The sequence below is a fragment of the Acomys russatus genome, chromosome 1 (genome assembly GCF_903995435.1).
Source record: "Acomys russatus chromosome 1, mAcoRus1.1, whole genome shotgun sequence".
In the NCBI taxonomy this organism is placed as follows: domain Eukaryota; kingdom Metazoa; phylum Chordata; class Mammalia; order Rodentia; family Muridae; genus Acomys; species Acomys russatus.
In genome coordinates, this window is record NC_067137.1 from 112,347,470 (window position 1) to 112,357,393 (window position 9,924).

At 49.8% G+C, this 9,924-nt stretch overlaps 1 protein-coding gene across 1 annotated transcript; it reads right to left on the reverse strand.

The window, feature by feature from the left end:
- Nucleotides 1–2,110: 2,110 nt before the first annotated feature.
- On the reverse strand, nucleotides 2,111–8,798 carry LOC127193558 (serine protease inhibitor A3N-like). The gene is made up of 5 exons (XM_051150836.1): nucleotides 8,643–8,798; nucleotides 6,407–7,061; nucleotides 4,416–4,689; nucleotides 3,335–3,485; nucleotides 2,111–2,368 (listed from the first exon to the last, which is right to left on the reverse strand). Exons 2-5 carry the CDS (start codon nucleotides 7,041–7,043, stop codon nucleotides 2,168–2,170), a joined length of 1,263 nt encoding a protein of 420 aa, XP_051006793.1. The 5' UTR covers nucleotides 7,044–7,061; nucleotides 8,643–8,798; the 3' UTR covers nucleotides 2,111–2,167.
- Nucleotides 8,799–9,924: the final 1,126 nt, after the last annotated feature.

Below are 9,924 nucleotides of genomic sequence, written 5' to 3' on the forward strand. Positions count from 1 at the left end.
AGCTCACTGCCACACTAAATCACTAAATGCCACCACACAAGAAGTCCCCAGCCATTCAACCGAAGTGAACTGACTGTTTCCATTCACACAACTTCTCCCTCCACAGTGTGTCACCTCTATTGCACAGTGGGTCTCTCCTTTTACAGTGTTTGATGGACAAGATGTGGGGAAACTCTCAACAGCCACGGGATAAGGAAAAGTAAACCTTGACATCCAGGTTCTAGACTCTGTTAAGATGTGGACGTAGACTTGGCCAGAAGTTCTAAGCCAAATCACAGGCAGCATGAGATGTATTTAACACCAGGCTCCTTATACACCTGGGATGAATCCAGAAAGGAAGGAGGAGTACAGCTGGGACATGTCCACACTCATGGAGTGCATGTGGTATCCATCCCAGGGCTTTGAGTGACAGGCACATTGGAATGCCTGGGGCACTTGGCTTCTTTCAATAGATGGGTCCCTTCTTCTCTCACTCCATGGTCCTCATGGGTTGGTAATTCAGTGCCCACTGGGGAAGGAAATCCCATGTGTTTAACTCTCTGATGACCAGAATTTCACATGTGTGTTCTTAGGAGCCTTGAGACGCAAGTATGTCTCAACCTCTGTCTGCAGGCCTCTGGCTGTGTTTCCAGGCTCACAGGATTCTCCCATGAACACCCAGCACCCCAACCCAAATGCACTTTGGCCTCCTCTCCTCCTCTATCTGGGCACTAAACTGGCTCAGCACTAGTGTTCTGAGTCACATCCTCTTCTCTCCAGATGTGGCCTGATGTTCCCTGAACCTGCCCTCAATGACAATCCCCATCGCCTCTACCCAGCCCAGGCATCTGCATAGTAATCACACAGAGTTATGTTCAAGAGGCAGGAACACTGACTGACACTCCAAAGCTCCCTGTGGCTCTGAGTCATTTGAGAATCTCACAGGCCCAGGCCCTTTGCCATCTAATGGCTGTTATGCTGTTTTCCCAAAGGGACCTTCTCTCAGATTCTGGGAAATGTCTCCATTGTTCTTTGCTCTGCCCAAAATATTCTTTCTGGTCGTCTGACTACCTTCTCATCTTCCTCTGACCTTAGCACAGAGCTCACCTCCTGATGCCAGGCCCCTTCGGGTGCTCTCTGGGAAGCACCTAGAGTCTTGTTATATGATCTATGTGCCCACACCCACTGTGATGCCTCAGGAGCAGACTCTAGGCTTGATGAAGATGGTCCCCGTGGCATCAGAAAACTTGGAATACCATAGTGTTTAGTTGTGTGGTCATGGGAAGTGACTATGTTTCTTTGTGCCTCAGTTTCCTCCTCCATTAAAGGCATTATTGATAATAGCAAGTAGGCCAGAGGTCCATCACAGGAGTCACAGAATGCGAGTGACAACCTTTACTTTCCTGTTGTCACTAGAGACACACCCCTGCCAACAGGAGCTGAGTGAACACTGCCTGGCCATTTTCAATGCACGTATATGTTTATTGATCATCTGGTCATAGCCCTTCATTTTGGGTGATGAAGGCAGAAGTGTCCATCTGTCATGTCAGGTGGTCAGCTGGGAATTTGCAAAATGGCTCCTCTGCCTTAAGTATAAGTGCTAGAGGGAAAGCAGATGGTCTGGCTAACATCCTCCATGCAGCTGCAGGAGTGAGGGCTCCAACACTGTGCCAGATGGGGGCGCATGTGCAGTAGCTGTCAGGCCTGGAGAAGGGAAAGAGTGACACAAGAACTGGCCACCAGGTTGTCCCAGATGCTGAGAACAGACACAGGGCAGCAGGTCCCCTTCTTGGTCCTGTGCCTGAGGTCCACATGGGTTGGCTGGTATGCTTGCACTGCTCCATCAAGATTGCAGAAGCTGAAGGCAGACATAACTACAGCCTATATGGGGACTGAGCCTGTATGTGAGGCCCAGGCTTTGGGGTAGAGAAAGATACAGAGAGTGAGCAGTGACAGGAAATAAAGACAGATTGCAGCTCTAGAACATGAGCTGTGCTGCCAAGAGGTCTGGGAGCCTGACACTGAGCACCCAGAGGCTCTTGTGCGTGTGAGAATCACACAGTTAGTCATGGTCACTGTGCAGTCCAGTCGTGTCCTCACCAGTCACAGCGTGCAGGCCAAAATGCAGAGACTCATATAGAGGCTTACTCCCTGCCTCCTGGGAAGAAGGCCCACCTCTCGGGGAGTTCTAGCCTCTCTTGGGGTTTGTGACTTTGCTCATGAAAAGAACAGTCTCAGTATTTGTGTTATAGATAGTCATCAGGAATGGCCTGTTGAGATTCATAATCATAGGATCAAATTTTGCAGACATTAGCATCATTTTGATTCCTGTGGCAGCAGCTGCTTCTGTGCCTGTCTCAGCCACATCCAGCACAGCCTTATGGACCACCTGTGAAGAGAAACACATCACTCACTGGTGACCAGGGAGGGAAGCAGAGAAGGCTGGAGTACACAGTGTCTGCTGGCCCCATGTGCTGGTGAATTTCTTTCTTCTTACCATGAGCTCTAATCCCATTTTTTCCAAGTCTCTGCTCAGGGTCTGAGACGAGGCACACCCTGGATCTGCTCAGTGTCTGAATCTGTGTTGCCCTTAAACCCAGTACACACTGGAGGATGGGAGTAGGCAATGGCAGGCAGTTCCCCACAGGAATCCTCCCAACATCCCTGCAGTGCACAGGCAGTGTGCTGGCAGCCTGTGCAGGTTTCAGCATCCCTCCAGCTCCAGCCTCAGTGGAATGTGCAACAGCAATGCCCAGGGCATGGCCTCACATTCCCCCAATGCTATGCCCTGCTGGTACAGATTTGAGCCCAGGGCTCTGATTGGGCACTGTGCATCTAGGAATGTAGTATGAGGGTCCTAAGACATCTCCTATTCTTAGGCTTTTCATCTGAAGTACCATAGATCCCTTATTATTACTTTTGGTGTTGCTATTCTGTGTGCTGCTCAAGACGTGCTGGCCCGGCTCTGCCTTGAGGAACTGTTTTGGCCCTGTGGTGGATTTTGGGTATATCTGCTATGGGTTGTGGGTGTTCCTGCAGTGGATTGTGGGTGACCCTGCAGTGGGTTGTGGGTCATACCTGCAGGTCAGCATAGGTTGTTGCCTTGGTGGTCTAAGACCAAGCATAGCCACTTTCCACCATGCGTTCCTGGGTCATGCTATGTCCACGTGGTAGAGGAGGGACTGGCTAGAAATTCTATAGCAGGGGTATCCAGGATGTAATCCAGTTTTCTCACACTTGAGGGAACCTCCAAAATTAAAGTGTTCTCACACATGTAGCATCCCCACACACCCATGTGGTCTTCACCATCCTCATTCAGGACCCGACATGAACCACCCAGTGTTTCTAGGCTTACCTGAGAGACTCTCAGGTCCTTGGCTCCTGTGATCCCAGACAGATCAGCCTGTGTGGAGAAGACTTCCCTGATGCCCAGCTCAGGGAGGATTTTCTCCAGGCTGTAGTCAGTGGAGATGGAGAACTTGGGCAGGTAGAGCTCATCGATCATCCTGAGAAAGAAAAGGAGAAATGAAAGTCAGTGGACTCCATGGTCCCATCAACCCACTCTGTAGCTGGGGATCCTCTCCACAGAGAGCCCTCTCACTGGAGAGAGGCCATCTTCCCATCAGTACATAGACTACTTGCTTTTGCCCTTCCTAATGTGTTAATTATCCATCAGGGCCTGAGAGTGTTTACAGCAGACAGGCAAGTGATTAGTGCTAGCTGTTCCTTTACCGAGAACTCTCTCCTCCTATATCCACAAAAAGCAGTTCTCGCATGTCCTGCCAATCCACAGACATCACCTAATGACCCTGATGTTTGAAATCGCACACTGCATCATACGCCAGCTTTCCTTATCCTGGCTCTCTCCCCTTCTTACCTTCACCCTTCCCATCTTTTAACTTGTTATACAATGAGTGTTGTTTTCCCCTTCCCGTCCCCTCTCTCTTCCTCAATTGACAAGGAAGCCCATGAGAATAAAAAGGTTTGTGCTCCAGTCTCTGATACACTCTGAGGGTCTATGTCAGAGCTTCCCACATAGTAGGTCCTCAAGTCACCATCCCATGAATGGCGAACGACTGAGTGATAAGGAGCTGAGATGGTCACACAGCAGAGTTGACTCTCAAAGTAGGTATGTCACCACACTTCCCTCTGCCTCCCAAAGACACATTCAAAGTTCCTTGTAATTTAAGGCCTGTTAGAGATAGAGGAAACCTCAGCACCTGTTCTAGAGGCTCTCATTTTGTGAACAGCAAAACCAACAGTAAATTCAGACCCCCCAAAAATGGAGTCAGCAGAGGGAAATGTGTCTCAACTCCACATGTTCCCTGCAGACTTTCCACCATCACACTGGGCACTAGTGAAGTACAGGGACATTGGACCATAGGTCCTCAGGAGGACAGGAAGCCAGGCCAGCTCTGAGTCCTGTAGACACACACCTGGGCTTCAGAGATTCCTTCCATTTCCTCAGAGTCTCTAGTTTTAAGCTGGCTTCCACCTGCTGCATCTTGCCCTGGTCAGGGAGGATGAACAGAGCGCTGGCATTGCCTGTGTACTTCAGCTCCACCACAGAGCAGGACAGCTCTTCATCCCGGAAGTAGGGTGTGGTCAGGTCCTCAATTTTCATCATGGGCACCTTCACAGACTTCTTCTCGTCCAAGTGGAAGTCAGACTCGAATGTGTCAAGAGGGTCAAAGGGCATCTTCCATTTGCCTGAAGACAAAGCAAATTATCAGAATGAAGCAAATTTTAACAGCACCAGAACAACTCAACCTCCACCCCTTTTATGCTCATCCTCTGAGTTATGTTAGCCATCAAGTCCTCTTCAGTCATCCAGAGTGTCCCTTAGAATTGGGAGGAAAACCTTGCCAGTCATTCAAGCTTCTAGCAATAAGAAGTGTCTCCAGGCTTGGTTTGGAAAAGGGATTTCATAACCACAGCCTGGCAACCTGAACTCCTGACAGAGTCAGGGATCTGGGGAGGTTATGTGTCAGAGAGAGTGAAAATGCTGAGACTAGAGCCTGGGGAGAGTTGGCGATCCTTTCTTCCTCAGGAGGAACCATGTGTAGAAGGCAGTGGTGCATGGGACAGGTTTTTGGGAAAGCAGGTTGAAAACAACAGAGTTCTCCCACACTGTGAGCAATCATAATGCCATAGACTGTGGGCTAAGTGGTGGGTAATGAGCTCGCATCTCACTTATGGGCCATGGCCATCTCCACAAGTCACAGATAGCTCCATCAAGCTTATTCTGGATCCCTAGTTTGTATCCTCACTACCAACAGACATTATAGGACATGGTTGTGAACCTACTTGTTGGCCTCAAGATCAAGTAGCTTATACATCCATCCCACCTCACAGCCAGGCAGCCTTGGAGCTTGGGTCCTGGGGGTGATTTGAAGGAGTCATGGCCTGTAGTCTAGTCCTCAGGCTGTCACTCTGCTTCCACCACTCCCAGCCCTCAGCAGGTCTGAGGACATCCTATACTCCTATCCTTCTGTCCGCATACCCTCATTTTCTGTCTATGACCACCTTTATTTTCTGCCTACGGCCTCAGAGCATGGCCTCCTTCTGCCATGAGATATCTTTTATCCAGCCCCAGATACATCCCAGGTCTTGCTATACACCATGGCTTCGGTGATCTCCTTGCTTAGCTCCTTGTTCCCTGGTCTCTATCAGGCCAGGTGTTGCAGGTGCAAGATCTCTGGATTTCCCTCGCCCCCAATACTCCTACCCATAACATCTCCAGCTGAATCTCCAACTATCCTTCACCCAACACTCATCAGACTCCCTGGCTCAGGAATGTGTCTTGGGAACTCAGACCTTTCAGGATATGTGGCTAGCAATTTTACAAAAGCAAAATTACATTAAACAGACAGAACACTGCCTAGCTGACACTTCCTTCTCATTAAATGGCTTTTCTGCATGTCTCTTTACCAGTTGTGGGCCATGCTACTTTCCCCCTTAAGATTAGAGTAACTAGGATTCTTAAGAACAAGTAGTCCTCAGCCCACCTGAGCCCTCCTAGAGACAGAGGCTCTCCAGCAGGGAAGGACACCTCCTGTAGGGGCATATTAGAAATGCCTGCAGTGGGCAGCCTGAGGCACCCCATCTCTACAGGAAGTAGCAATGGCTTCTGTCTAACAGACAGGACTGGACATGTGAGCTATGGCATTCTGCCAGATAGTAGGTTTGAGTCACAGCCCATATCATGCCTCTTAGACTGAGAGCTCAGTATTTCTGGTGAGTATGTACCAAGAAACACAACCATTGTCCAGAAACACCCCAGATGAGAAGTAAGACTTGTGAGTAATAAGAAGTTGGGCATCCATGTCTCCAAGAACGATAGCCTGCTTTCCAGAAGTCAGCCCGTCACCACAGGTACCCAACCAATATTCTTTCCCTCCACTCCCCAACCAGTGCCCTTTCTCACCTTTAAAGTAGATGTAATTCACCAGCACCATGGATATCCTGTCATCCAGGTCTGAGATGAGTTCCTTGATCTTCCCCTGGGTCTGTTTCCTCACATAGTCATTGATGAGCTTTTTGGCCTTTTGAGGCTGCTGGAAGTCGGCCATGAAGGCTTCAGCCTGGTACAGAACCCTTGCCTTCTCCTTGAACTCTGCCAGAATCTGCAAGCGCTTTTCAATAAACATGGCGCTGCCTGTGCTGATCTGCACCTGGTCCTCTGGCCGGCTGAGCATGTGTAGGAGGTGTTCAAAGCCCTGGTGGATATCTGCCTCAGGGGTCTCTGTGATATTGAACTTAAGACCTTCTAGGATCTCTTCAAGGGTGTTGCTGTTTGCTCCCAGCGACAAGACGGCCAAGGCACTAGAGATACTGAATGGGGAGAAGAGGACATTTTTTCCTGGATTCTTCGATACCAGTTCCTTGTAGAGGCTGAAGGCAAAGTCAGTGTTGATGGAGGCCAGTGTTAGACTGTCCATTTGTGTCCCGTTGTTTTGGTCCTCTTGGACTGTAGAGTTTATTCCCAATGTACCATCTGGGTAGCAGAGCACAGCAGGGCAGATCCCAGCCATCAAGATCCCCAGAGCTACAAGGATGTCCATCTTCTCTGTCCCCCCTGGCTGAAAAGAAAAGACACTTTGAGTCTGGGAGGACCAGGGGTTTCCCCGACCATCCACTAGTTCTCCCATCAGGCCTGCATTGTGCCTTGCCCTGCTACCCCTTGCTGCCTCTCTATGACAATCCACAGGAAGTACTCTTGACACCCAGATAGTAGTACCTGATCTCATGCATCCTGTAACCACTGGAGGAAGCGCTGTTTCAGTGGCCAATTTTCCTAATAGATAGCCAAGATCTAGAGGTAAAGGGACATGGCAGGTTCACAGAGAGCAAGCCAAAGAAGGATGTGGGATGGGCACAAGCTCTGCTTGACTTGGAACCTCTGAGAACAAGTATTAGAAGGACCAATAGGAGAAGGTTCTTCCAGTCCTGTCATGTTAGCACATGGTGGTTTGCCCCTCAGGCTTGAAAAGCCTCCCGGTGGGAAGAAGGAAGATGCCATCAGTCTCTGATACCTGGACCAGATTTCATTTTGACTGGCAGGATGGCTATGTGGTGGAGAGCAAATGGGTGGACCTCTCTGTGCAACGTATTGAATGAGCCAGGTTACATTACTGGTAAGGGTCTGGCTTCCTATTGGGTGTTCTGGGTTTGGGGCCGCTGTAGAGAATGTTTAGGTGGCTATCTCCTCCACATGCCTCTGGAGTGGAGGTCAAAGGCACCCTGAAGGACTATAGTTGATAAACATGGCTGCCACCTTTAGCATCTGTCTGTTTGCTCGGGTGTCCAAAGGTGAAAGTGGATGACAATGGATGGGAGGAGGGGAAGAAGAGATGAGAAGGGAGAGCTGGAGATGGGAGAAAGGAAGGAATGAGAAAGTAGAAGAAAGCAGGAGGGAGGTAGGAGGAGGGAGGGGGAGGGAAGGGGGGAGGGAAGGAGAAGGGGCAAAGCAAGGAGGAGGGAGCCAGTGGGGGAAGGGAGCGGGGATGGAAGCTGGAAGAGCACAGAGGAATTTGGAGGGAGCAGGGGAGAGTGTGTTGGAGCTTAGCCATGGCTGTGGCATGCCTGGTGAAGAGCCAGGGACCTCGCCACTTGGCCACCTTTACCCTGCGCTTCCCTTTCAGAGCAGTGTAACCATGTCTTTGGAAAAAGCACAAAACAACATTTTGTGCCAAAACTATTTCCAGAGAACAGGGCCTGCTTGGTTTGTGCGACAGCTGAGCTGTTGCCTTCTCTGCTTAGCAATGGGTTCTAGGAAAGGAATGCAATCCCCGACCCCCAAGATCTCCTGCGTGATGTGAGCTTGGCAGTGCTGCCCCCTCCCCCAAAGTCCTGTCTCACCCTAGCTATGACAGCTGCCTACAAGCTGGACAAAGGCTCAGAACTTCCTCCCTGTGGAGGGTCACAAGGAGCAGGCTCCATTCGCTCTCTGGCAGCATAGCCCACAGCACCACATCTGCAATAGGCACAAGAACCAAAACAGAGAGAAGATTTCACAAACCTTAGAAGTGTTTCCTGATTCTAATCCAATAGAAAAACCCCTGCCTCACCCCCACAAGCATAGGCTGCCAGTCATAACCAACACCACACAGTCCTGGAAGGTTCCTTTCTCTATATCCAGAGGGAAGGAACCCTGACCTTACCTGCAAAGCGAATGCCTGTTGCCAGTCACTGCGGTTGCTGAGTCCTGATGTTCAGGGTTGCCACTTGCCTGGCGTGTTGTTCTCACTGTGCACATGAATGCTTATTTATTCCTGCCACGGACTCCTCCCACCTCTTAGGAAATGCTGGCCTGTACAAGCTGTGCTCTGTGCTCAGACTGGAAATGGACAGACAGGATAATTTCTGGTAACACGGATTTATAGGCCGTACCAGAACTACTTACTGACGGGAAAACTCACAACTGTCTTCTAATCAAGCCTACTGGATCTCCTGGGCATGACCTCCAATGATTAAATGGTTCAAGGTCAATTTGGAAAGGGGTGGGGGAGAAGTCAGAAGCAAAAAAAAAAAAAAAAAGTGTGCCCCACACTTGTCACCAAGGAGGGCTGCAGCTGTCCATCCTCCCAGGTCTTTAGAGAAAATCACATATGAATAAACACATGCTTAATGTTGACTGGACCCTACCAGCATCTCTGTAACTGTCCTGTCTGGCAGGAAAGGACATTCTAAATTGAGGCTTGCTTCCTCCCCCTCCCCACTTTATTGAAGTTCCCAAACCCTCACTGTTGGGCAGGAACATCATGGCCAAATTACAGTTTTCCTTTCTCCTTCACTGCTCCTTACCCTCATCCAACTCCTTTGAGAATTCTCCCTCTCCTTCTAGGCTCTGAAGAGCCTCCTTGTCCCTGAATGACACTGATGCTTCCCCGATTCTCTCGCAGACTGTCCCTCGTTAAGGTGTGGCACATCTCGCCCTCAGTGGTTTCCCACCATCTTCCCATTAAGATCCTACTCCAGGACCCTAGTGTTTACCCCTGTCGCTGTCAGTACCACACACAGGCTTACAACAGACCATACAACACCGACTTAATACAACTAGTCCCCAAAACTACTCAGTCACCCTATAACGCCCATAGGTTGCAGGTCATAGCCAACACCACACAGTCTAGAAGGACTTACCCATCCCAAAGCCTGATGGCTGTTAGTGCACATGCTCAGGACCTCAGGACGAATAATGAAGGAGTGGTAACTATCCACCCAGAGGTGCCTAACCCTTATGCTCTACTTTTTCCCATCCCTTCCTCTACTTCTCCCTTCCCTGTTTTAGAATAAGGATGCTTTCTTTACCTTTCCTTCACACCCAGATAACAGCATCTCATCTGACATGGACTGTCTGCCCCAGAGAATCCCAGTGAGTCCCCACTACCTCAACCAAGCTCTAGCCACTGACTTCCTTTCTCTCAACCTGTCCCCGGCTCCGGC